Consider the following 27,659-nt stretch of genomic DNA (forward strand, 5'->3'; position numbering starts at 1 on the left):
GTCTAAAAAGGCCACGTTCACACTCAAGTTGTACAACTGATGTACAGCACATTTGGCACAATGGTTTTTGATACAGCAAAGTTTTTCTTCAGAAAAGTAATTATACAAGCATTATGGAGACTGCACAATGGTTGTGTTTACTGTACATTTATGTTGTATCACAATAATATCAGTTGTGCCACAACCATCGTGTCAAATGAGTTGAGTATTTTAGAGTTTTATTAGGATCCCCATTAGCTGCTGCTAACGCAGCCACTACTCTTACTGGGGTCCACACAAAACATTTCAAATCGGAATTCACACTTTCATACACTTAGGTCGTACATTCCATGCTTAATAACATTAGACATACGCCGGCACATACTCCTTCGTTAATCGTAATATGTTACAGATACCACCCAGTGGGTCATACTGGGTCTCTTGCGGTATAATGTTAACCTTGGTGGAGTCTTTCATTTAAAAAACAAATAGAGTCACACCGGATTGGAGCCATTCACCCAGTGAACGGAGTCCCATACATATGTTCCCTCAACACAACCGTGACAGCGTTGACTTTTTGTTATATGTTACAGTCATCTCCAAACATAGTGGGTTTCTTTTACAGTGAAGTGAGACAGGTTAGTTGTACAACCTACGTGTGTACGGGGCCATAGAAGCTAAAGTGATTGGTATTTTGACATTTCAGGTTAAGATTTTGTGTTTTCCTCTGACTTTTTTTTGGCAGTTGTTTTCTGGTCATTTTCTGGCCGTTTTTTGGTCGTTGTTTTCTTGTCATAGAGGAAACCCCTACCGGGACTTACTGGCACTTACCAATAAGCTCCTGGCACTTACCAATAAGCTCCTGGCACTTACCAATAAGCTCCTGCTACCCTTCTCCTAAATGTGTCCTTGTGAAATCTCAAGAACTGGATTTACTGTACCACAACTAATCCTTCAGAGGTTTATGTTGTGAGACTGAAGTACAAGAAGTTGCATGACATTTCCGGGAGACTATCTCTGTTTGTGTCCCTCAACAATTAGATAACTTTTTTTCCCCCTTTTTTTTATTCCAGGCTAATCAGAGCAGGCATTATCATATAAATAGAATGACTAATTAAGTAGTTATATTTCTATGAGAATTATCTTGTGGGCACAAGCAACACATAATCTCTCAATTATAACTGTGTCCCAGAGTCCTCTAAGCCCTGAGTTTACAATCCGTATTGCAACACAGTGTCAGTGGGGGGAGCAGGAAGGAGAGAGCAGACTGTACACATCACGTCTCAGGGACACCTTTCAGCTGAGTCACTGTGTGTGTGTGTGTGTGTGTGTGTGTGTGTGTGTGTGTGTGTGTGTGTGTGTGTGTGTGTGTGTGTGTGTGTGTGTGTGTGTGTGTGTGTGTGTGTGTGTGTGTGTGTGTGTGTGTGTGTGTGTGTGTGTGTGTGTGTGTGTGTGTGTGTGTGTGTGTGTGTGTGTGTGTGTGTGTGTGTGTGTGTGTGTGTGTGTGTGTGTGTGTGTGTGTGTGTGTGTGTGTGTGTGTGTGTGTGGGTGATTTTTGTGTGTGTGCATGCGTAATCACTTAAAAGGGAGAGATAAAGAGCTGGGCTCAGTTTCCTCTCTCCCTCTTTAACAGCATGCAAGACTCAAATCTCTGTCATGGTCATGGATGATTAAAAAGTTATTGATTTTTACTTCACTTCCAGTGTTTTGCTAATATTTACAAAAGGAGAGGGGGATAGGTGGAGGGGTAGAGAGGCAGACTTGATAATAAAGACTGACGCAGAAAGAGCCAAAACCCCATTAGATGCCACGCCAATGGAGGGGAGACAGTCAACCCACCAATCAAAAAGGAGAGGAGATGTCCTTTAGAGGAGACCGGGCTAGTGCCTGCTGGCACAGAGGATGTGTCACAGAGTATGTGTCACAGAGTGGGGACAGGGAGGGTAGGAGGGCGAGAGAAGAGAGAGAATAAAGAAAACAGAGTTGAGAAAAAGAGTCGTTGGGAGGCAGAGATAGATAGAAAATAAAAAGAGAGCAAAGGAGAGAGAGATTTAGAAAGAGAGAGTGAAGCAGAGCAATAAAACTACAGAGAGAGAAAGAGAGACCCCGTTTCAGTCTGTTAGCCCTGCTCATACAGAAGCCAGCAGCACCCCCCCCTCCCTCCCCCCCCTCCCTCCCTCCCTCACAGAAGCACCATCACAACAAACTCTGTCTGCATACCAGAGTACAGGAAACCCCTGGTGGCAATGGTACAGGTACTCTGACGCTTTGCCTGGCGACTCACACCTTATCGTTCTCACTCAATGTCTCACTGCAGTCCTTCTTCGGAGCCTTAGAACCACGGACCATCACCTTATTACCTCATTTCTCTTCTGCGACACACCGACAAACAACCACCGTCACGTCTCTCCGACCCAACATGAGGAAGGGGCTCCAGGGAAGCCAGGCTGCTCACACAGGGCAGTGGGAAGAAGAGGAGAGGAAAGAGGAGAGGCATCACGAGCAGCAGCAGCTGGGGAGGGCAGAGAAAAAGTTAGTAGCGTTCTGGTTGTCCTTGTCCCAGAGGACGTGGGCATTTTTCAGGCCCCGCAGTGGCGAACGCACTGGCTGCTTCCAGCGGAGCCCCTCCGCAGCTCGCCTGCTGAAGAGCGAGGCGTGAGGAGTGCGAGAGGACAAAGGCAGTCCGTGCCATTCTTCAGCTTCATCCACCACAAGCAAAACCATTTTTTGTTTGTTATATTAGTAACGTTGGCTAAATACAGAAGCACAAGAGAGAGCGACAGGTGAAGGACAAGAGGAGGGAGGGAGGTTCGTCAAATGCCCTCTTCTTCTTTTCTGGGCACCCTCTGGATTCTTTACCTTGGGGAAAAGCATTAGGCAGCAGCTGAACTGTTACTTTTTGAACATTACGACAACAGACTGTCATTACATTTACTTCACGTTCAGAACATTAAGGCAACAAACTGTGACTCAAAAGGCGTTGTGCTGCTGTCGATTTGGAAGAACTTCCTGCCCTCCTCTTGTTGTCGTCAAAGCCAGGCCTCCCTCCTCTGAAGAAACTTCCACTTGTGAAACTAAACTATAAAGTTTACCATAGAGGAGATATTAGTGGTGGAGATTGCTGGAGGTTAGTGTGACAAGGGGCAGGTGTCGCTCCCTAAACCCCTACTCGTCTTCACAGGAAGAGATGGGGTAACTGGGACCTGCTGAGACCATGGTGGTCACCCATCTGGAGCTGGAACTGTGCTACCAAGGGAAGAAGCTGAGAGGCTTCACCTGTAAGTTGACCCGCTCCCCCTATGGCTACCTGCCTGAGAGTGCCTGGCTCATCGCAGCCCAGATCCTACTGCCCTTCCTGGTGGCCGGCCTGGGCATGGTGGCAGCGGGCATAGTCATGGACGTGGTGCAAGTATGGGCTAACTTTGTGTTTGTGTGTCTTGTAAAGTACATTTGTGTGCATGTGTGTGTATGTAATATCTGTGAACAATATCCATGTATGCATGTCTTTTCTTGATCTATTGTTAGGCTTTGAAACAGTATATTTGTGTGTATCAGGGCATGACGTAATGTGTTGTAAATCCCCTTGCATTTAAGCAAAAAAACAGGTGAGAGAGGTGCAGCTCCACAGATGTTTGGGCACCTACATTTTTACATTGCTTTGTATCAGCAATAGCCCACCAATGGTGGGAACTGGTGGGGTTAGGAAAGGGCACACTGGCTACATCCCAAATGGCACACTGATCCCTTTAAATCTCAGACACACCGGTTTGTCTGCCACAGTACTTAGCACTTCTGAACAGTGTCGGCAGTCAATCTCTTATGTTTACACAGCAAAGACCTTGAAGTCGTCAGCCACCCAGTCTTGTTAAGATACCCCAAACCAGAAGGTGGCAGTAGTGTTGTTTGGCAATGCACGTTTATGTGTGTTGCTATATGGTCTAGTCAATGTTAGCTAGCCACCTAGCTACCTGCACACAGTTTGCCCTTGTTGATAATAGCCAGATGGCAAGATCACAAATAAACAATTGAATTCACTCTCCATAATCACATACAGGCCTCAGATAAATGTTTAGCTATCTAGCTAATGTTAGCATGATACGCTAACTAGCTGTTGTGCTAGCTAGGTAAAGTAAAGATACTGCATTGACTCTCAGCAGCCAGCTACAAGCAGCTGCTACATCGAAACTAATCCATTGTGATTTAATTACAATGTTGCTAGCTACAGTGGCCAGATAGCTAGCTTGGTAAAGCATTAAGTGTTGTGTGCATTGTTCTTCACTTAACACCCCATTTGTTTAATATGAAGTGTGTGCGACTGCATTGCTCAGTTAGCTAGCAATATTATTATATTATCAAACCTTACAAAAAAATCCTTCTTCAAGCACGAAACTCCTTACCGAGATGTAAAATATGTAGACTTCTTCTAGAAAGAAAATATATTATGCAGGTTTATTGTTTTAGTTCGAACAATTCTGATGAAAAGGGGGTGCATTAGACCTGAAAAAGTGACCTATTTTGTCCCCTTTTTCTTGTCACTCATATCGGTTCCCCACGTGGAGGTTCAAATCAAATCAAAATTTATTTGTCACATGCGCCGAATACAACAAGTGTCGACCTTACCGTGAAAATACTTACTTACAAGCCCTTAACCAACAGTGTAGTTCAATATTTTTTTTACCATATAAACTAAAGTTAAAAAAAAAAAAATTAATGTAAAAAAATACACAATAACACAATAACATAACAATAGCGAGGCTATATACAGGGGGTACCGGTACCAAGTCAGTGTGCGGGGGTAGAGGTTAGTTGAGGTAATTTGTTCATGTAGGTAGGGGTGAAGTGTCTCTGCATAGATAAAAAAAACTGTGAGTATCAGCAGTGTACAAAACAAATGGCCTCCCCCCCAGGTGGTATGGGTAGGTAACAACACATCCACCATGCTGATCCTCAACACAGGCGCTCCTCAGGGGTGCGTGCTCAGTCCACTCCTGTACTCCCTGTTCACCCACGACTGCATGGCCAGGCACGACTCCAACACCAGCATTAAGTTTGCAGACGACACAACAGTGGTAGGCCTGATCAACGACGAGACAGCCAACGATGAGACGGAGGAAGTCAGAGACCTGGCCAGGTGGTGGCAGAATAACAAGCTATCCCTCAACGTAACCAAGACTAAGGAGATTATTGTGGACTAAAGGAAAAGGAGGACCAAGCACGTCCCCATTCTCATCGACGGGGCTGAGAGCGTCAAGTTCCTTCGTGTCCACATCACCAACAAACTAGAATGGTCCAAAAACACCAAGACAGTCGTGAAGAGGGCACGACAAAGCCTATTCACCCTCAGGAAACTAAAAAGATTTGGCATGGTTCCTGAGATCCTCAAAAGGTTCTACAGCTGCAACATCGAGAGCATCCTGACTGGTTGATTCATTGCCTAGTACGGCAACTGCTCGGCCTCTGACTGCAAGGCACTACAGAGGGTAGTGCGTACGGCCCAGTACATCACTGGGGCTAAGCTGCCTGCCATCCAGGACCTCTACACCAGGCGGTGCTCTAAAAATTGTCAAAGACCCCAGCCACCCCAGTCATAGACTGTTCTCTCTACTACCGCATGGCAAGCGGTACCTGAGTGCCAAGTCTAGGACAAAAAGGCTTCTCAACAGTTTCTACCCCCAAGCCATAAGACTCCTGAACTGGAAATCAAATGGCTACCCGGACTATTTGCATTGTGTGCCCCACCCCACCCCAAACCCCTCTTTTTACGCTGCTGCTACTCTCTGTTTATCATATATGCATAGTCACTTTAACTATACATTCATGTACATACTACCTCAATTGGCCCAACCAACCAGTGCTCCCGCACAGTGGCTAACCGGGCTATCTGCATTGTGTTTTTAATTTGTAATAAATTTGCAAAAATAAAAAAATGAAAACGTTTTTGCTTTGTTATTATGGAGTATTGTGTGTAGATTGATGAGGGAAAAATATTTCATACATTTTAGAATATGGCTGTAACGCAACAACATTTGGAAAAAGTCAAGGTGTCAATACTTTCAGAATGCACTGTATTGTCATTTTGCTTGTTTGATGGCTCTGCGGACATCGTATCTCGACTCCTTGTACTAAAAACAAAGGACTCCTATTTAAATATAGGTGTTTCAAGATGGATCGTATAAAAAATGCTGTCTTGCCAATTCACATGTTATTTTCAATAGGAGTTGGCAAGACAGCGCAATAAGATCTGGGACTCAGGGTACTTGTGGCTATACCCCATGGAACATTTTGGAGATGACGACACACTTTATTTGTATTTATTTTCTAAGTATACTCTGTAAGACATGCAGAAAGGCATAGTGTGTGTAGCTAGTAGTATAGTAAAAGGACAGAGGCAGATAAGAGTAGAGCAGCGCAATAGCTCTTTCCCTGGTTAACCTTTTGGAAAGATCCCAGCAGTTGCATGGCATGACTAACTCCCTGAATAATGGAATAGGTTGGTGGGTTGGGAGTCACTTTGACTGAAGTTAGCCTTGAAAGCTATCCCCCCCCCATTTGAATTGGAAATGACAAAAATGTGTGTGTGGGGGGGGGGGGGAATACATTTATTCAAACATTCACCTGTAACTCATAATAGTTACTTTATATCAAGGCAAAATATCAAAACATACTGAGTATTTTAGTTTCACTATAACCTTAATCTTCAGATTATAGTTATTAGATTATTATGAGATGACAACGGTGTCGTGAGGTGACATGCATTAATCTGATCACTGTATTTATTTTATAAACAAACTATGTTTAATTGTTACCCAATTAAATTAATAATGTAACAATGAACTCATTAGGAATTTGGGGCAACACGGAATAAGTTTTTCATGAGTTACCATCTCCCAAATTAAACTCATATATATATATATATATATATATACACACAGTGGGGCAAAAAAGGTATTTAGTCAGCCACCAATTGTGCAAGTTCTCCCACTTAAATATGAGAGAGGCCTGTAATTTTCATCATAGGTACACGTCAACTATGACAGACAAAATGAGAAAAAAAATTCCAGAAAATCACATTGTAGGATTTTCTATGAATTTATTTTAAAATTATGGTGGAAAATAAGTATTTGGTCAATAACAAAAGTTTATCTCAATACTTTGTTATATACCCTTTGTTGGCAATGACAGAGGTGAAGACTTACAGAAAACGTTTGACAAGGTTTTCACACACTGTTGCTGGTATTTTGGCCCATTCCTCCATGCAGATCTCCTCGAGAGCAGTGATGTTTTGGGGCTGTTGCTGGGCAACACGGACTTTCAACTCCCTCCAAGGATTTTCTATGGGGTTGAGATCTGGAGATTGGCTAGGCCACTCCAGGACCTTGAACTGCTTCTTATGAAGCCACTCCTTCGTTGCCCGGGCGGTGTGTTTGGGATCATTGTCATGCTGAAAGACCCAGCCACGTTTCATCTTCAATGCCCTTGCTGACGGAAGGAGGTTTTCACTCAAAATCTCACGATACATGGCCCCATTAATTCTTTCCTGTACACGGATCAGTCGTCCTGGTCCCTTTGCAGAAAAAAAGCCCCAAAGCATGATGTTTCCACCCCCATGCTTCACAGTTGGTATGGTGTTCTTTGGATGCAACTCAGCATTCTTTGTCCTCCAAACACGACGAGTTGAGTTTTTACCAAAAAGTTATATTTTGGTTTCATCTGACCATATGACATTCTCCCAATCTTCTTCTGAATCATCCAAATGCTCTCTAGCAAACTTCAGATGGGCCTGGACATGTACTGGCTTAAGCAGGGGGGACACGTCTGGCACTGCAGGATTTGAGTCCCTGGCGGCGTAGTGTGTTACTGATGGTAGGCTTTGTTACTTTGGTCCCAGCTATCTTCAGGTCATTCACTAGGTCCCCCCATGTGGTTCTGGGATTTTTTCTCACCGTTCTTGTGATAATTTTGACCCCACGGGGTGAGATCTTGCGTGGAGCCCCAGATCGAGGGAGATTATCAGTGGTCTTGTATGTCTTCCATTTCCTAATAATTGCTCCCACAGTTGTTTTCTTCAAACCAAGCTGCTTACCTATTGCAGATTCAGTCTTCCCAGCCTGGTGCAGGTCTACAATTTTGTTTCTGGTGTCCTTTGACAGCTCTTTGGTCTTGGCCATAGTGGAGTTTGGAGTGTGACTGTTTTGAGGTTGTGGACAGGTGTCTTTTATACTGATAACAAGTTCAAACAGGTGCCATTAATACAGGTAACGAGTGGAGGACAGAGTAGTTTCTTAAAGAAGAAGTTACAGGTCTGTGAGAGCCAGAAATCTTGCTTGTTTGTAGGTGACCAAATACTTATTTTCCACCATAATTTGCAAATAAATTCCTAAAAAAATCCTACAATGTGATTTTCTGGATTTTTTTTCCCTTCTCATTTTGTCTGTCATAGTCGAAGTGTATCTATGATGAAAATTAAAGGCCTCTCTCATCTTTTTAAGTGGGAGAACTTGCACAATTGGTGACTGACTAAATACTTTTTTGCCCCACTGTATGTATCGATAACAGTCACTTATTAATCATAACCTCATATCATTCTCATTATGAACGTTGCAGACTAATTGAATCTGCAAGAATAACAGTATTTTCTGATTATTCAATACTACACAAATTAATTGTATTATTTATTTCTAACTAACTAAATAATAACACTGAATACACATACACTCTATCATGAGACAAAAGTCCCTAGTGGACTGACAAGATATATGGAGAGGGGGTGGGGGAAGAGAGATAGAGAAAGAGACATTTATTGTGGATACATTCTGTCATTCTCCTCAAAGTAATAATAATACTTTGCTCATGAACCACTTCCCATTCGGATAAGAAATGTAATGTATATATTTATGCATAGATGTCTTTTTTCGTTGTCTATCTCTGTTGAACCAATCAACCCTTCTATGGGGACTGGTGTTGTTCACGCTTCGGCGATCGTCTCGGCATCGGTGTAAGGCTCGGCTTGTCCACCAGAGGTTACAATGTCCTTCTTAGTTGTAGAGCTTCTCTGGTAGTGGTGTTTAAATAGAACCGCTGCTCAGATGCAACAGTGATTGTCTAAGATGGGATTTCTTCCTTTCCACCTTGTCTTTAGTAATTTCTAGGACCACTTTTACATGCACAGCTAATAATATAATAATATATATAATATATGCCATTTAGCAGACGCTTTTATCCAAAGCGACTTACAGTCATGTGTGCATACATTCTACGTATGGGTGGTCCCGGGAATCGAACCCACTACCCTGGCGTTACAAGCGCCATGCTCTACCAACTGAGCTACAGAAGGACCACAGCTGCAGACTGTGAATGTTTTTAGTCTCGTCGTGGAGGTTATCTTCTCATCTCGTGTTGGTTTTCAGAGTTTCCAAACATTTCAATGTGTGGTCTCACATCTTCTGTCATGGTATGTTCATTCTTGACGAGTCCATTTAAGCACTGGTCGGAAAGGCGGTTCCATCACACTGACACACTATTCTGACCTCATTAGGGGCATGGCTTAGTTAATGTGCCAGGAACACGAAAAACCATTTACGACAGGGTGTGAAGGTGTCATAAAACTGGCCCAGCCCCCCACCTCTGAGGCCTTGGATCCTTGACCAGGAGAGTCATGACAACAGCAACAGAGAATGATTTTAATCTGAATAAAGAAATGATATAATACCAATATTAATCATGTCCTGTTACAGTGAATTATTATTCTGCTTGCCAGATCTGTTTGTGCTTGAGCCAACTCCTTTCTGTTTTGGCATGACAACGACCAAACAGTTGGCTTAAGCACAAGTACTGTATATCTGGCAATCAGTCGAGCAGAAAATATGTTGGGAGGGATTGGGATGTTTCATCATTGACAGGTGTTTAAGGAGATCATTGTGAATGTTTCTAGCTAGTGTTTAATTGTGTATTACTCAGCACTGGGAGGTGTTTAAGGAGATCACAGAGGTGTTTATCTTGGTGCCAGCCCTGGTGGGACTGAAAGGCAACCTAGAGATGACACTGGCATCCAGACTGTCTACAGCAGTGAGTGGACACACATTGCCACACACACACTCGTAGGCACGCATGCACACACACAGACACTGACGCACACACACTCAATGCTGGCACGACATGTTTAATGCTCAAACTAACAAACATTTAGAGGCTGTTGCCATATATACAAAGACTTGGAATCACTGGCCACTTTAATAATGGAACACTAGTCCCTTTAATAATATTTAAATCATGTTTACATGCTGCTTTACTCCTCTCATATATACTGTATGCTATTCTACTGTAATCTACTGTATGCCGACATAGCTCTATCTAATATTTATATATTTCTTAATTCCATTCTTTTTGTTTCAGATGTGTGTATCGTTGTGAATCGTTTTTAGATAATACTACACTGCTAGATACTACTGCACTGTTGGAGCTAGGAACACAAGCATTTCGCTACACTCACAATGACATCTGCTAAATATGTGTACGTGACCAATAAAATTGTATTTAATTGAATTGAAATGTTATATCTCACCACTTTTCCTCTCCAACTCCCCCTCCCTCCTCCCTATCAGGCGAACACTGGGCAGATGGATGACCCGAAGCAGCAGTGGAGGATGGTGTGTAGCAACTTGGCTCTTATTCAGGTGACACCGACGTCTCCGTCCAGCAAACACAGCCAATGGCATTTTAGCAAACCAGTGCTGTCACTTTGGCTAGCATGTACAGTCAACCACACAAGTTATTATGGAGTGAGTTTATCTGTGAATCCAACAGAGGGCACAAGAGGGTGTCATTGTATCAAGGCAATGACATGTCTCAGTACCATGCTTCATTCTCTCTCTCTCTCTCTCTCTCTTGCTCTCTCGTCTTCCCTCCCTTACTCTAACCTTTCCCCCTCAATCTCACTCCTTCCTATCCTGCCTCCCATACCCTTCCCTTGCTGACTCACCTGTTCCCTCTCTCTCCCTTTCCCTCTCCCTCTCCCTGCCTCTCTCTCTCTCCCCCTTCTCTCACTGCCAGTTTCTTATTCCCCCTCTCTCTTCCTCCATAGGTCCAGGCAACAGTGGTGGGTTTCCTGGCTGCGGTAGCCGCAGTGGGGTTGGGTGCGTTGACCAGGGGTCATGTAGACTTTCTACAGGCTGCTGTCCTATGTGGCAGTAGTGTCACGACAGCCTTTGTAGCTGCCCTGTCCTTGGGTAGGTCAACGTAACAAAAGCACAACAGTATACTTGCCACCAGCTGATATACAAGCTCTGACTGACACCAGTGTTTCTAGGTAGAATGGTAGGGAATGGAAAAGTGAACCCAGGTTGCTAGCGTGAAAGGCAAGCACCTTACCCATTGCACCAGCGTAATCCTATATACCACTCATGGTTAAGCCACTTTGTGAGAATTGTATCAGGGCTCATTAGTGAAGATTGCTACACCATGTCATCACTTAGATTGTTCCGATGTTTAGCAGCTGTATATTTACTAGGTATACCGGAAATTGAGAGAGAAAAGATCAATCTTTTGGCAATAGATGACAGCCAGGAACCCTACAAACCTTAAGAGTTGTTCTGCTGAAATGGTTGAGTAAATAAATAAAACTAAATATGCACTTTGATATGGATGATTCTATTTTAGTTTGACAGTAGGCCATAGTATGTGTGTCCACTCTCTGTATCGGTAGGACTAGTGATGGTGGGAGTGATCATCGGCTCCAGGAAGGTGGGCATCAACCCTGACAATGTGGCAACACCCATCGCTGCCAGCCTGGGTGACCTCATCACCCTCTCTCTGCTGGCCGGGGTCAGCAGCTTCCTCTTCAGGTTCAAAGGTCAGATCAATCGCCATAGAATAACTGGAATGTGCCGGAATCTGGTCGAGCTGTAACTCTCTCAACAGCCGGAACACTTATGCTTATGCTCCAGCCTCAGCTCGGCCGCTGTCTGTGTCCTTCCTACCTGTCATTCCTTCTTCATTGTCTGTCCCCCTCACTTCATACTGTCCTGTCGGGGAAAAAACCTGTTAAAGTACAAAAGGACGTTTCATTTTAAAAAAAATAAGCCCACATTTTATCTTAACCTTCACACCTACCACTGACTAGACCCATCTTGAAGATTGCCAGGACTGGATGCAATATTAAGCTAAGCCTAGGTAGAGTCATTATTATATTAAATATATGGCTCTGGGTAGAGATATTTTCATATGCCTAGGTTCCGATTCCCTACACTTCTTCCCAAAATGGGCACTTCATTAATTCCCCTCATGGATTTAAAAGTATTGGATTAATGTACGCATGGACTAGACCATAGCCGGGCATGAGCTAGACTAGATGGAGTTTCCACCATATGTTTTATACCAGTCCATGAAGGGGAATTAATGACTGCACACTTTGAGGAGAAGGGTAAAGAATCCAACAGAAGCCCAGGTGCTTGGTAGAAAAGTTGAAGAGTTGATTTAAAACGGATCTCTCATTGTTTCCAGCTGGAATAGACTATGATCATAAAGTAGATATTTTACATCATCGTTAGTTCATTTTACATTTAATTTCCTTTCCAGGCAATAAAAAATCTTGTTGACCTTTTGCAGTGAATAAAAATTCTTACGCCTGACAAGGCCAATGAAATCTGCATTTCTCCGGAAGCCCTGCCTTCCACAGGTGACAAGCCCAAGGCTCGGATTCATTCCTTTAATTCTTCTGCTCTTCACTTCGACGTGAGCAGCAACGATTGACACGACTAAAAACAAACCCTTTGGGAACATTTTGTGGTAGTGCGTGCTCACCCCCTGGGCTTTGTGGGCTGGAGTTTTTGTATTTGTTCTCCTAGTTTCCTAACCACAAACCAATGACTTTTTCTTCGTATTGCTTGGCCTGGCTGTAGCAAAGAGTAAGATCGCTGACGTGACCGAAAAGACAGGCTAACAAGCCAGGTTTGGGTTCACGACCATGCCCATGCTCTGGCTGCCCTCACTTGAATCAGTTTGTGTGAGGGACTAGGGGATGAAGTCAGTAACAGTGGCTTGCCCGCGGCTAGAACTGTTCCCTTAGTCCAGGGCGCAGGTTCTCTTGACAATCGTGTAGCATTCTTGAGGGGGCTTGGTGTTTCCGATAGTGACTTCCTCTCCCTGGTGCCCGTACCTCGGCTGAGTCTGAGTTGCTGGACGCAGAGATGGATTGGGTCTGGTTGGAGCAAATACCTTGTCTGCCTGGGTGTGGTGTACGCGGTTGCTGTCGCCAGTTACGGGAGGCTACTCGAAGAGAGAGGGTGGCAAGGTTCGGTGGGTACCCCTTGCTGCTTGTGTCTGCCTCGGTCAAGCACTGCTTGCCTCTCTTCCCAGACTTGTCAATGATGGGTCCGGTCCTACCTCAGTGATCCGGTCCTATGCAGACTTCCGAGAACAGCCTAACTAAACAAGTGCTGCATAGCGTGCTAGCCAGGTTAGCTAACTCGCCAAGCTATTCCTGCCACCCCACGTGGAGTTGCTAGGGTAGCTCTCTTGTTTAATATATGTAGCATTAAGTCGCTATCTAGCCTAGCTTAGACAAACATCTCCTGGCTAAAGTTGGCTAGCATGCATAACTTCTGGTGAATGAAACTTCCTAGCTTTCCCCCAGGATTATGGCAACTCGTTCCTATTTCCAATTCCTGGAGTGGGAGGGAGTGGAGGAAGCGGGGCTTGCGTGCACCTCCGATAAGGAAGAAGCACCCGAGCACTTGGCTTGGTTAACCCACGGAGCAGGGGGCCTTTGCACGGGTCTGAGGGACCAGTGCGCCCCTCCACAAAAACATTACCGTGACAACAGTACCTCCACATTTGGTTACAGCCCAAACGGGGTACTTTATTTATTTATCCATTATTTTACCAGGTAAGTTGACTGAGGACACGTTCTCATTTGCAGCAACGACCATGGGGAATAGTTACAGGGGAGAGGAGAGGGATGAATGAACCAATTGTAAACTGGGGATTATTAGGTGACCGTGATGGTTTGAAGGCCAGATTGGGAATTTAGCCAGGATACCGGGGTTAACACCCCTACTCTTACGATAAGTGCCATGGGATCTTTAATGATCTCAGAGAGTCAGGACACCCGTTTAACATCCCATCCAAAAGACGGCACCCTACACAGGACAGTGTCCCCAATCACTGCCATTGGGACATTTTTTTTAGACCAGAGGAAAGAGTGCCTCCTACTGGCCCTCCAACACCACTTCCAGCAGCATCTGGTCTCCCATCTAGGGACTGACCAGGACCAACCCTGCTTAGCTTCAGAAAGCAAGCCAGCAGTGGTATGCTGCTGGCTTGGTCCTATTGACAGATGTAGGATCTTAATTTGATCACTATTTTGTTGTTGAGAATTTTCCTGTAGTGTATTGAGGTTTAAAAAGGCATCTACAGCTTATAATTTCCACTTTAAAATGTCCGACTTGATTTGCCTTGACAAAAATAGTATCAACCCCTACAACAAAAATTCCATTAATTATAATCCACATAATAATTCATTTGTTGTTGCTGACTGACCAGGACCAATCCTGCTTAGCTTCAGAAGCAAGCCAGCAGTGGTATGCAGGGTGGTATGCTGCTGGCATCAGCCATCGCCAGAGCCCGGGCTTTGTACAGGCTATATAGTCTCAAGGAAGCACAACGTATTTATTTATTTTATTCTACCTTTCTTTAAATAGGCCAGTCAGTTAAGAACAAATTATTATTCACAGGAATAAGAATTCCTAGGAACAGTGGGTTAACTGCCTTGTTCAGGGGCAGAACGACAGATGTTTGTCTTGTCAGCTCGGGATTTAATCTAGCAACCTTTCGGTTACTGGCCCAATGCTCTAACCACCCAGGGTGAGAGTAATAGGTTTGCTCTCTGTCCACAAGGAGGCACCCCTCCCCATAGGTGGCTCATTTCTGGGATTCATTGCTGATTCCTGCCTGTAGCTCACTAGTCCCTATGAGGCATAGCTGCCGGAAGTAGGGGTGCTGAGGGCAGCAGCACACCCTGGAAAATCTCAAATAAATGAATAATAAGACATTTTGCACAAAAGTAGTGCACTGGGCCTTTAATAGCCCTGTATAAATGCCATGGGCCATTTAACTTGGTGTCCATTGGGGCCGGCTTGGGGCGGGATTTCCTTTCCCCATAGTTCCTTTCCCCCTTTCCCCACTGAAAAGGAATGTAAAGGTATGACTATAACTACTGTTTCCTGAAGGAGGGAAACGAGGTACAACACAACTATGGGGAAATGAATTAAAGGAACGAATCTGAGCCTCGGCTTATCACCTGTGGAAGGCTGGGCTTCCAGCCAGGCGCGGATTTCATTACCCTTGTCAGGCGTAAGTACGACTCCCCATAGTTGTGTTGTACCTAGTTTCCCTGCTTCAGGGAACAGTAGTTATAGTCATAACATTCCGTTTTGCTGGCTATTGCAGGTCTGCTTGATAAATGTCTAACACAGTGCATCGGGTGTGTTCCAGATACACATTTTCTTATTTTATACCTGTGTATGTGGAATGTGCTCACTTTCTCACACACACTCGCTACCTGTCCTGTCTTCCAGAGATGTGGTACCTGCCTGTGCTGGTGTGTGGCTTCTTCCTGGTTCTCATCCCGCTGTGGGTGGTCATTGCCCGGCGCTCTCCTCCAATTAGAGAGGTCCTGAGGTCTGGGTGGCAGCCCGTCATCGTAGCCATGTCCATCAGCAGGTAAAGGCCTGGGGCTTTCAACAATCTATTGTTATTCAATCAACATTCTATCAATATTCAATCAATGTTCTATTAATGATCTACAAAAGACTCAGGAGTTTCCAACTAGTTTCCTTCAAGGAGACAAGCGTGCAGTATACACACTTAAAGTGCATCTTGAAGGACTTAATCGCTTACTCTTTCCTCACCTTTATCTAAACTGATTTGATATAACTGGACAAGTAAAATATACTTCTCAGTAGGCTTCTATGCACCATATCGCTTTCATCTATCCTCTCCTTTCAGATCAGTGCAGATAATTAAAATACTTTATTATGACACCTTTCAGCTTTGAACACGTTAAGTGACGTTTGTGTCCCATTATGTCCTTTTAAACCACAGTATCGGAGGCCTTATTCTGGACAAGACCGTGAGCGACCCGAACTTTGAGGGCATGGCGGTGTTCACCCCAGTAATCAACGGTGAGTGGACCGAACCTTACTCCTCAAACAAATGAAAGGGCGGGACCTGTGTGTTATAATAGTTCCTACTTCCTCCTAACTAACAAATATCCTCAAGAAACCACCCGAGAAACAGCTGTCCCACTGGGAAAATACTGGTTGAATCAACATGGAAAACTGATTGGATTTGCAAAAAGTCGTCAACATAAGGGCATTTAGTCTTTTTTTTAACACAACTTTTAACCTAAATCCAATGATATGGTGACATTGTTGTCGATTTCACGATGAATTCATGTTTGTTGACAACTCCACCAAATGTAAATCAAAACTAGAAGTTGAACTTACGTCTGTGCCCAGTGGGGTATGGGAAAAACTACAAACAGGTTTAACCTTTTTGCAATGCTGTTTACCATTACTAAATATGTCTCTCGTAAAGCAACCATTAAATCTGATTTGTGCTCATGTTGGGAAATGGGTTTGAGTCGAGAAGCCATAGCTTAATTGGTCTCAAATTGTTATAAACACAGCATTACTTTACATATGTTTGTTATCCTTAGCCTGTCCACTACTGTAAGATATTATGTAAGCTTAAATGTAAAAATCTGGTACTCTTTTCCCTCAAAGACAACATCTGGTTTTCTTGGTAGAGAGATATATGACGTATGACAAAATAGATGGGCGTGGGATCTTGTCCTATTTAAACAGTCTTTGAAGTATGACAGTAAATTACTATAATTTGTGTGATTGTTTACAAAGGCACAACGGCTTAATGCGAAGCATCTAAATGGCATCCACATTTATTTCATTAGTCATAAGTTGGTTTTCACACAAGTTGCAGAGTGCCATGTCACTAAAGGCCTAGTCTGTGATATTTACAGCCATTTTTGACCATTTAAATTAGTGATATATATACCCATTAATTGTGAAGAATATCACTTATAAATGCATGAGTCTTGAAAGCCATGACTACGAGGCCTCCCGAGATGTTCATTACTTATACGGAATAAATGGACGCTAATTTAAACCACTCAGCAGCCTAGTCAGAACATCAGAGGGGAAGGAGGAAAGTATTGAAGTTCCCACATCTTCTGTAAATAAGACTCTTAGTATGGCGATGTTTGTTACCCATGGCTAGCCACCATCGCTGGAGAGGAATAACAATAGGGTTTACATAAACCTCAGCCTGTTTAGAATGACAACTATGCACTCTCTGCTTCGGATTTCCTCTATACTGCATATTTTCCAGCCTCAGCTAGCGATACCAAAGGTTTTCGCTTTTATCTGCATTTCAAGACAGGAAGTACATTTGCATTACCATTCAGTGATTCTTTCTCTCTCTCTCTCTCTCTCTCTCTCTCTCTCTCTCTCTCTCTCTCTCTCTCTCTCTCTCTCCCTCCATCACTGTTTATGTCTCTCTCGCCGCTCTCCCTCTGCCTCCCTCACAATCTCTCTCTTCCTCTCTTTCTCCTGCCTCTCCAATCACTCTCTCCCTCTCCTCCTCTCTGCCTCTCCACCTCTCTCCGTTCCTCTCAACCCCATCCAATAATATGCAAGACTTAGCTGTTGGCTGTGGAAGCATGGCTGTTGAAAATGTAATTTTAAGAGCTATTGCAGGGAACTACAGAGAGACACGCTCAAGGCTATTAGACATGTTTGTATTCCTCTCGGAGAGATGCGCCCAAGGCAATAAAATATGCATTCATCATCCCATCACATGTTTCTGAGTGAGGATGTTGTTAAGATTATAAGGACCATATTGAGTTTTTCATGACTGGATGATACAGTCTTCAACAACACCTGTAGCGTTGTGCTTGCTACCACGCTTTTAATACTTCTCTGATTTGAAGAGAAGCGGTATAATCTCATGGATACAAGATCATGCTCTCTCTTTGCACGAACTCACTTTAAAGATATGCCATTACAGTAACAGCCGAACAAGCCCTACTTGAGGAACTATAAAAAGTTGCAGAAAAACAAAACTACCTACAATTACCTTAAAGATGCTTCATAACCTTGAAAATACCTATCATTTATTAAACCCAGAGCTCAAGCCTAAATATGGAACAGACCATTTCGACAAATGATCCCAGAAAAAAAAAAGTATATTTCCAATGATTGTTCTGTTCCATCCCTTCACCCAGGTGTGGGAGGTAACTTGGTGGCCATCCAGGCCAGCCGCATCTCCACCTACCTCCACTACTGGAGCATGCCTGGGACCCTGCCCTCCAAGATGGCACAACACTGGCCTGGCCCCTGCCTGACCTTCTGCTCCTCAGGTCAGCAGTCAAAACACACTTCAACTTCAAACACACACATACAGTTGAAATCGGAAGTTTACATACACTTAGGTTGGAGTCATTAAAACTTGTTTAAAACTTGTCCAGGTGCACTTTTGAAAACTTTAGACGTGCAGCAAGTTTTTTTGGACAGCAGTGGCTTCTTCCGTGGTGTCCTCCCATGAACACCATTCTTGTTTAGTGTTTTACGTATCGTAGACTCGTCAACAGAGATGTTAGCATGCTCCAGAGATTTCTGTAAGTCTTTAGCTGACACTCTAGGAATCTTCTTAACCTCATTGAGCATTCTGCGCTGTGCTCTTGCAGTCATCTTTGCAGGATGGCTACTCCTAGGGAGAGTAGCAACAGTGCTGAACTTTCTCCATTTATAGACAATTTGTCTTATCGTGGACTGATGAACATCAAGACTTTTAGAGATACTTCTGTAACCCTTTCCAGCTTTATGCAAGTCAACAATTCTTAATCTTGGGTCTTCTGAGATCTATTTTGTTCAAGGCATGGTTCACATCAGGCAATGCTTCTTGTGAATAGCAATCTCAAATGTTGTGCGTGTTTTTTATAGGGCAAGGCCGATCTAACCAACATCTCCAATTTTGTCTCATTGATTGGACTCCAGGTTAGCTGACTCCTGACTCCAAATATCTTTAGCCTAGGGGTTCACATACTTTTCCCAACCTACACTGTGAATGTTTAAATGATGTATTCAATATAGACAAGAAAATACAATAATGTGTGTCTATTGTTGTGATTTAGATGTAGATAAGATCAAATTTGATGACTAATTTTTGCATAAATTCAGGAATTCCAAAGGGTTCACATACAAAAACATATGTATTCTTAACACTACCAGCATCAACTTATTTTTGCTTGTGCAAGTATTCATCTTCATTTTCAAAGGGCCTCTCTTGTCGGACATCTACAGTTGAAGTCGGAAGTTTACATAAACTTAGGTTGGAGTCATTAAAACTTGATTTTTCAACCACTCCACAAATTTCTTGTTAACAAACTATAGTTTTGGCAAGTCGGTTAGGACATCCACTTTGTGCATGACACAAGTAATTTTTCCAACAATTGTTTACAGACAGATCACTTCACTTATACGACCCAGTGTGTCAGAAGTTTACATACACTAAGTTGACTGTGCCTTTAAACAGCTTTGAAAATTCAAGAAAATGATGTCATGGCTTTAGAATCTTCTGATAGGCTAATTGACCTCATTTGAGTCAATTTGAGGTGTACCTGTGGATGTATTTCAAGGCCTACCTTCAAACTCAGCCTCTTTGCTTGACATCATGGGAAAATCAAGAGAAATCAGCCAAGACCTCAGAAAAAAAATAGTAGACCTCCACAAGTATGGTTCATCCTTGGGAGCAATTTCCAAACGTCTGAAGGTACCACGTTCATCTGTACAAACAATAGTATGCAAGTATAAACACCCTGGGACCACGCAGCTGTCATACCGCTCAGGAAGGAAACAGACCACTGCTCCAAAACCACCATAAAAAAGACAGACTATGGTTTGTAACTGCACATGGGGACAAAGATCGTACTTTTTGGAGAAATGTCCTCTGGTCTGATGAAACAAAAAAAACTGTTTGGCCATAATGACCATCTTTATGTTTGGAGGAAAAGCCCTGACCTCAATCCTATAGAAAATTTGTGGGCAGAACTGAAAATGCGTGTGCGAGCAAGGAGGCCTACAAACCTGACTCAGTTACACAAGATCTGTCAGACGGAATGGGCCAAAATTCACCCAACTTACAGTGGGAAGCTTGTGGAAGGCAACCCAAAACATTTGACCCAAGTTAAACAATTTAAAGGCAATGCTACCAAATACCAATTGAGTGTATGTAAACTTCGGACCCACTGGGAATGTGATGAAAGAAATAAAAGCTGAAATAAATCATTCTCTCTACTATTGTTCTGACATTTCATATTCTTAAAATAAAGTGGTGATCCTACCTGACCTAAGACCGGTAAAGTTTACTAGGATTAAATGTCTGGAATTGTGAAAAACTGAGTTTAAATGTATTTGGCTAAGGTGTATGTAAACTTCCGACTTCAACTGTAAATAGAGATTGTTAAATACCCACACGAACACACAACATGACACAACACTGCCCTGACCCTTGCCTGACCTTCAGCTCCTCAGCTAACCATTCAAAACAAACTTCAAAAGTAGCACAAACAGTAAAAATTACCAATTTGACGACTGCACACATCCACACACAATTTTACTTACCCATAGCAGTTGTCTTGCACACTTCCTCCGACCTAGACAGTAATAAGATAACTTTTTAAAGTTTTAGATGATTTTCTATTAATTTACCAAGAGTGCTGTCATTTAATCCAAACCGTTTTTAAGTCCTCAAATCTTCCTGTTTACATCCACAGGGGTCAACTCCAAGTCAGCCAGAGTTCTGGTCTTCCTGGTGGTTCCGGGTCACCTGCTCTTCCTCTACACCATCCACTTACTGAAGGGCGGCCACGGCGCCCTCACGTCTGCCTTCGTCTGCCTATACCTGTGTGCAGCCCTGCTACAGGTCAGATGTCAAATATATATGTACCACAGACATTAAACTAGCTAAACCATAGACTGTATACAACTCTTACTGTAACAGCTGACATACTGTACATTGAAAAATCTATAGCTGACATATGGACATAATAATAATTCATTAGAGTGCAATTATTTATTTAGGTTTTTGGGTTTATAAACTTCAATGATAGAAACCAAATAGGAATTGTTTAGAAATGAGGGGAAAAATGAGTTTCACACCCCTGTGTCAGTTATAGTATTTTATTCTATGTAATTTCATTGAACCTAGTTATTCCATAGTGACACGCTGCAAAACGAAAGTAGGACACCTTTATTGCCATAAACCTGTGAAGTTTGTGAAAAAGTTAGGTCCGTTTCATGGAGGAATGTTTATTTTCTTGACATATCTTTTTTTGTTTGGATGTCACACATTAAAGGAGGGTTTGAGTCCAGGGAATCATAGGTGTACACTAAGAAAAATCCGTTGGATGACTTTATCACGTCAAGACAAAACAATGGCCTTAGTAGAAATGTTTCATAAAAAAAGATTGACAGTTTTTCAGCCCTCTTGCTTGGCCAAACTCCAGCGCTGCAATTCAAACCACATGTTGCTGAAACAGGTCGACCGACAGACTGACACGTCTGTCTAGAACACAACAGTGTTTTAGTCCTGCTGTTTATCACATCAAATAGTCTTTTTCAGTACAGTTGAAATGACCAGTGTTGCCACTTTTCAGTGTAAACCTGATAGCCGCTTATCAGTAGGGGACGTATAAATATAATTATACACCGTATACAGCAACAAACAGATGTGGCTTACAAAAACCATATGTGATATAAATGTGCGGACTTGTACAAGAGCATATGTGTAATAGTAACTATCTAAACCTAGACCGTATAAAAAACGAGATCTAAACCAAGAGGCAATGGAATGATTACTGCTCAATAAAGATTGGGTTTGACTAAAGTCCAGCATAAACAGTGGGTTGTCAGGCCCAGTGTTGCCAAATTACTGTATCAGTTCTTCTTCTCAGCATTGCTCCATGAACAGAACCAAAGCTTAATCGTTCAGTTCCAACCAGTATGAACATAACAGTGGCATAAAATGGAACAGAGGAGCGCTTTTTGGTAATACAGTTGAAGTCAGAAGTTTACATACACCTTAGTCAAATACATTTCAAATCCATTTTTCACAATTAATTGACATTTAATCCTAGTAAACATTACTGGTCTTAGGTCAGGCAGGATCACCACTTTATTTTAAGAATGTGAAATGTCGGAATAATAGTAGAGAGAATGATTTACTTCAGCTTTTAGTTCTTTCATCACATTCCCAGTGGGTCAGAAGTTTACATACACTCAATTAGTATTTGGTAGCATTGCCTTAAATAATTTAAACTTGGGTCAAACGTTTTGGGTAGCCTTCCACAAGCTTTCCACAATAAGTTGGGTGAATTTTGGCCCATTCCTCTTGACAGAGCTGATGTAACTGAGTCAGGTTTGTAGGCCTCCTTGCTTGCATATGCTTTTTCAGTTCTGCCCACAAACTTTCTATAGGATTGAGGTCCTTTGTTGTCCTTAAGCCATAGTAGATGTCCTAACTGACTTGCCAAAGCTATAGTTTGTTAACAAGATATTTGTGGAGTGGTTGAAAAAACAAGTTTTAATGACTCCAACCTAAGTGTATGTAAACTTCCGACTTCGACTGTAGATGTCAGACAAGAGAGGCCCTTTGAAAATGGGGATGAATACTTGCACACGCAAAAATAAGTTGATGCTGGTAGTGTGAAGAATACATATGTTTTTGTACGTGAACCCTGAATGTATGCTGAATGTATGCAAAAATTTGTCATCAAATTTGATCTAATCTACATCTAAATCACAACAATAGACACACATTATTGTATTTTCTTGTCTATATTGAATACATAATTTAAACATTCACAGTGTAGGTTGGAAAAAGTATGTGAACCCCTAGGCTAAAGATATTTGGAGTCAGGAGTCAGCTAACCTGGAGTCCAATCAATGAGACAAAATTGGAGATGTTGGTTAGATCGGCCTTGCAATAAAGACATGAAAACGTTTAATTGTTTGTGTGCTATTAGTGTAAGCAGACTATGTTTATCTATTGTTGTGACCTAGATGAAGATCAGATCAAATTTTATGACCAATTTATGCAGAAATCCAGGTATTTCCAAAGAGTTCACATACTTTGTCTTGCCACTGTAATATGTTTATTGCTATTCACAGGTGGTGATTCTGCTGTACACGGCTGACCTGATGATGCGCTGGATGTGGCGGCGGGGGCTGGACCCGGACAACTACTCTATCCCGTACCTCACGGCTCTGGGGGACCTGTTGGGCACTGGCTTCCTGGCCCTGACATTCAGAGCCGTTCTTTTGGGCATTTCCTCTGGGATGAAGGGGGTTTGAGAGAAGGGGCTCATCCATCAGCCTATTTCTGTCCAACATGGTCTTATTGAATATATTCAAATAGAGACATTTAGCGATATTAGTTATATGTCAGTTATGCTGACTTATTATATGCTGTTCTGTTCATCCATAAGCAACTCTGTTCAGGTCATATTTAAGTGATAATGCCCGAGAAGCCAATGTTCAGAGGCTATATTGGCAGGGTTGTTGTTAGGCCCGAGACGAAATGCCAATATACACCGGCTTCGGGAACATTATCACTTTTATACAACAGGTTACCAACATATTCATATAATGATTGACATATACGAATTAAAAACGTCATTTTCATGAATTTATTCATACCATTTCATCCTTCTACAAGATATAATCCCCACACAAATCTAGGGTTGCTATCCAAGCCGTTCTATCGGTTCGATTGCCAGAGACGCGTTCCAGTCGTTCGTTCTAAATGTTCCACTGCCATACTGACTGGCAACGTTCTTATTCCTTGCTTGCTAGCTAGCCAATTAGTGCTAACTTACAGTCAAGTCAAAAAGTGACACAATCACAAACACAGTAACACAATTACTTCAAACTGAAGCTGGAAAGCCTGAAAACTAGCTGCACTTGGTTTCTTTTGACCTTGTTTCAATTTACATTTATTTGTATATAACCATAAAAATGATGCCAGCTGATTCATTATTTCGACTGGCTAAGACACGCTTCCCGTCTTGTCCCGTTCATTACTAAATCAAATCAAATTTTATTGGTCAGATACACATGGTTAGTAGATGTTAATGTGAGTGTAGCGAAATGCTTGTGCTTCTAGTTCAGACAATGCAGTAATAGCCAATGAGTAATCTAACCTAACAATTACAAAACTGCTACCTTATACACACACAAGTGTAAAGGGATAAAGAATATGTACATAAAGATATATGAATGAGTGATGGTACAGAACGGCATAGACAAGATGCAGTAGATGGTATCGAGTACAGTATATACATATGAGATGAGTAATGTGGGGTATGTAAACAAAGTGGCATAGTTTAAAGTGGCTAGTGAAACATGTACTACATAAAGATGCAGTAGATGATATAGAATACAGTATATACATGAGTAATGTAGGGTATGTAAACATTATATTAAGTAGCATTGTTTAAAGTGGCTAGTGATATTTTTCCATCAATTTCCATTATTAAAGTGGCTGGAGTTGAGTCAGTGTGTTGGCAGCAGCCACTCAATGTTAGTGGTGGCTGTTTAACAGTCTTTACGCATGTATATACTGTACTCTATATCATCTACTGCATCTTTATGTAATACATGTTTCACTCATTGAGATTGAAGCTGCTTTTCAGTCTCTCGGTCCCTGCTTTGATGCACCTGTACTGACCTCGGACTTCTGGATGATAGCGGGGTGAACAGGCAATGGCTCGGGTGGTTGTTGTCCTTGATGATCTTTATCTTCCTGTGACATCGGGTGGTGTATGTGTCCTGGAGGGCAGGTAGTTTGTCTCCGGTGATGCGTTGTACAGACCTCACTACCCTCTGGAGAGCCTTACGGTTGTGGGTGGAGCAGTTGCCATACCAGGCGGTGATACAGCCCGACAGGATGCTCTCGATTGTGCATATGTAGAAGTTTGTGAGTGCTTTTGGTGACAAGCCGGATTTCTTCAGCCTCCTGAGGTTGAAGAGGCGCTGCTGCGCCTTCTTCACAACGCTGTCTGTGTGGGTGGACAAATTCAGTTGGTCCGTGATGTGTACGCCGAGGAACATAAAACTTACTACCCTCTCCACTACTGTCCCGTCGATGTGGATAGGGGGGTGTTCCCTCTGCTGTTTCCTGAAGTCCACAATCATCTCCTTTGTTTTGTTGAGGTTATTTTCCTGACACCACACTCCGAGGGCCCTCACCTCCTCCCTGTAGGCCGTCTCGTCGTTGTTGGTAATCAAGCCTACCACTGTAGTGTCGTCCGCAAACTTTATGATTGAGTTGGAGGCGTGCATGGCCATGCAGTCATGGGTGAACAGGGAGTACAGGAGAGGGCTCAGAACGCACCCTTGTGGGGCCACAGTGTTGAGGATTAGCGGGGTGGAGATGTTGTTACCTACCCTCACCACCTGCGGGTGGCCCGTCAGGAAGTCCTGTACCCAGTTGCACAGGGCGGGGTCGAGACCCAGAGTCTCGAGCTTGATGACGAGTTTGGAGGGTACTATGGTGTTAAATGCTGAGCGGTAGTCGATGAACAGCATTCTCACATAGGTATTCCTCTTGTCCACATGGGTTAGGGCAGTGTGCAGTGTGGTTGCGATTGCGTCGTCTGTGGACCTATTTGGGTGGTAAGCAAATTGGAGTGGGTCTAGGGTATCAGTTAGGGTGGAGGTGATATGGTCCTTGACTTGACTACACTTCATGATGACGGAAGTGAGTGCTATGTTCATTACTATGGGACAGCTGAAGATCAAATTTGAATATTGAAACAATGTTGCAAATGTCGAAGAGACAGACAGGAAGGTTTATACAAATCTCCGCTGTTGAAAACAAAATGTTAGTCTAAAAGAAACATGAGAATGTCTAAATGCTTTTTATAGTTGAGATCAAGTTTATAAATTGCTTGGCTGGGGTTGATGAGACAATGGATTGCGCAGTCAGATGGAACAGAGTAAATAGACATTTTAACTTTATAGATTTAGCCGGTGGTAACTTGTGGAATAGACACCGGCTGGAATGCTGTTTTAACCAATCAGCATTCAGGATTAGACCCACCCGTTGTATAAACAACTGTATGCAAGTGGCTGGAATTAAGAAGTGAGGGAGAAAAGATTCAACAACATAGCTTACCGACAACCACCAAGCTTGACTTCACATAGTCTTTAGTCTCCGATAACGAATGAATGCTGCTGGACCTCCCAAGTGTCTAGTGATCTAAGGCAGTGCATCACTACAGATCCTGGTTCAACCCAGGCTGTGTCACAGCCGGCCACGACCGGGAGACCCATGAGGCAGTACACAATTGGCCCAGGATCGTCCGGGTTAGGGGAGGGTTTGGCCGGCCGAGTTGTCCTTGTCCCATTACGCTCTAGCTCTGGCGCAATGCATGCTGACACGGTCTCCAGGTGTTTCCTCCGACACAGTGGTGTGGTTGGCTTCTGGGTTAAGCAAGCATTGTGTCAAGAAGCAGTGCGGCTTGGCGGGGTCGTGTTTCGGAGGACGCACGGATCTCGACCTTCACCTCTCCCGAGTCTGTACGGCAGTTGCAGCAATTGGGAAAAGACGATGGAGAAAAATGGGTAAAAAAAAAAGATGTGTATTTTTCTTATGCTGCTAAGGGAGTCCCTGTATACTGTAGCTCAATGTGCTTTGAGCACCCAATAACCATATAGAACTGTTGAAGTGCTCTAATGTCTGTAAATGCTTGATAGTAAACTGACAAATGCCCTGTACTGAAGCAATAATGTTGTCTGTACTTGTTTTGTTGACTGTCTATACATTTATACTCATGCTCAAAAATGGTCACAACTGCACTCTCTGGATGTACACATTATTAATCAATAGATGACATAGGATGTATCCGGTGTCACAATTTCAATGATCAAGCACTGCTATTTTCATTTGTGCCTTCAACCCATTACTGTACAAGCTAGAGGAGTCATGTATTTTTTTAATGACATCAGCAATGTTGCTTATTAGTCAGTTAGTCTGCCACATTGAATTGGTTTAAAAGTTCATGTTTGTATCAATGTATCTAATACCACTGCTTGACATTGTTCACATTTCCCAATGATCATTTTTTTGAGCATAAAATATGATTTCTCTTCAAATAAATCATCCCTTTTAAATAAATGAATGCGCACTTTTAAAAACAGGCTTCAATCGTATATTAGCTGTTCTGCATTGAACATGACAATATGACTTCTATAAATGGTATAGAATCGTATTTTAAATTGTACAGGACCCATGTTGACTTAGTATGTATGCTAATGACTCATCTGACTAGATCATACCTAGAGCAGGTTATTTTAGTTACACAATGACTTTGTTTCAATGTGTTCCTTTGTTGGAATAAAACCATTCACATACAATGACTGTCTTCCATTTTATGACCCCACTTATATTACAGGACAATCAATACGTCATGTGATTTTACAAAACGGATGAAAAAAAACATCACCTCACCACTAACACTCAAATGCGCGTCTTTGTGGCAGCCCTGTATTTCAACACCACAGTGCATGTTGGGAAATAACTACTAAACTATCTCCATGTTTGAG

At 42.7% G+C, this 27,659-nt stretch overlaps 1 protein-coding gene across 1 annotated transcript; it reads left to right on the forward strand.

Moving 5' to 3' along the window:
* Window positions 1-2,185: 2,185 nt before the first annotated feature.
* Window positions 2,186-27,470, forward strand: LOC118388973 (solute carrier family 41 member 1-like). Its single transcript, XM_035778620.2, has 10 exons — window positions 2,186-3,388; window positions 9,937-10,044; window positions 10,581-10,652; window positions 11,060-11,204; window positions 11,681-11,827; window positions 15,552-15,696; window positions 16,078-16,157; window positions 18,278-18,412; window positions 20,828-20,976; window positions 23,223-27,470. The coding sequence occupies exons 1-10, from the start codon at window positions 3,194-3,196 to the stop codon at window positions 23,403-23,405; spliced, it is 1,359 nt and encodes a 452-aa protein (XP_035634513.1). The 5' UTR covers window positions 2,186-3,193; the 3' UTR covers window positions 23,406-27,470.
* The last annotated feature ends 189 nt before the right edge of the window (window positions 27,471-27,659 follow it).

This window comes from Oncorhynchus keta, chromosome 10, assembly GCF_023373465.1.
Source record: "Oncorhynchus keta strain PuntledgeMale-10-30-2019 chromosome 10, Oket_V2, whole genome shotgun sequence".
Taxonomy (NCBI): Eukaryota; Metazoa; Chordata; class Actinopteri; order Salmoniformes; family Salmonidae; genus Oncorhynchus; species Oncorhynchus keta.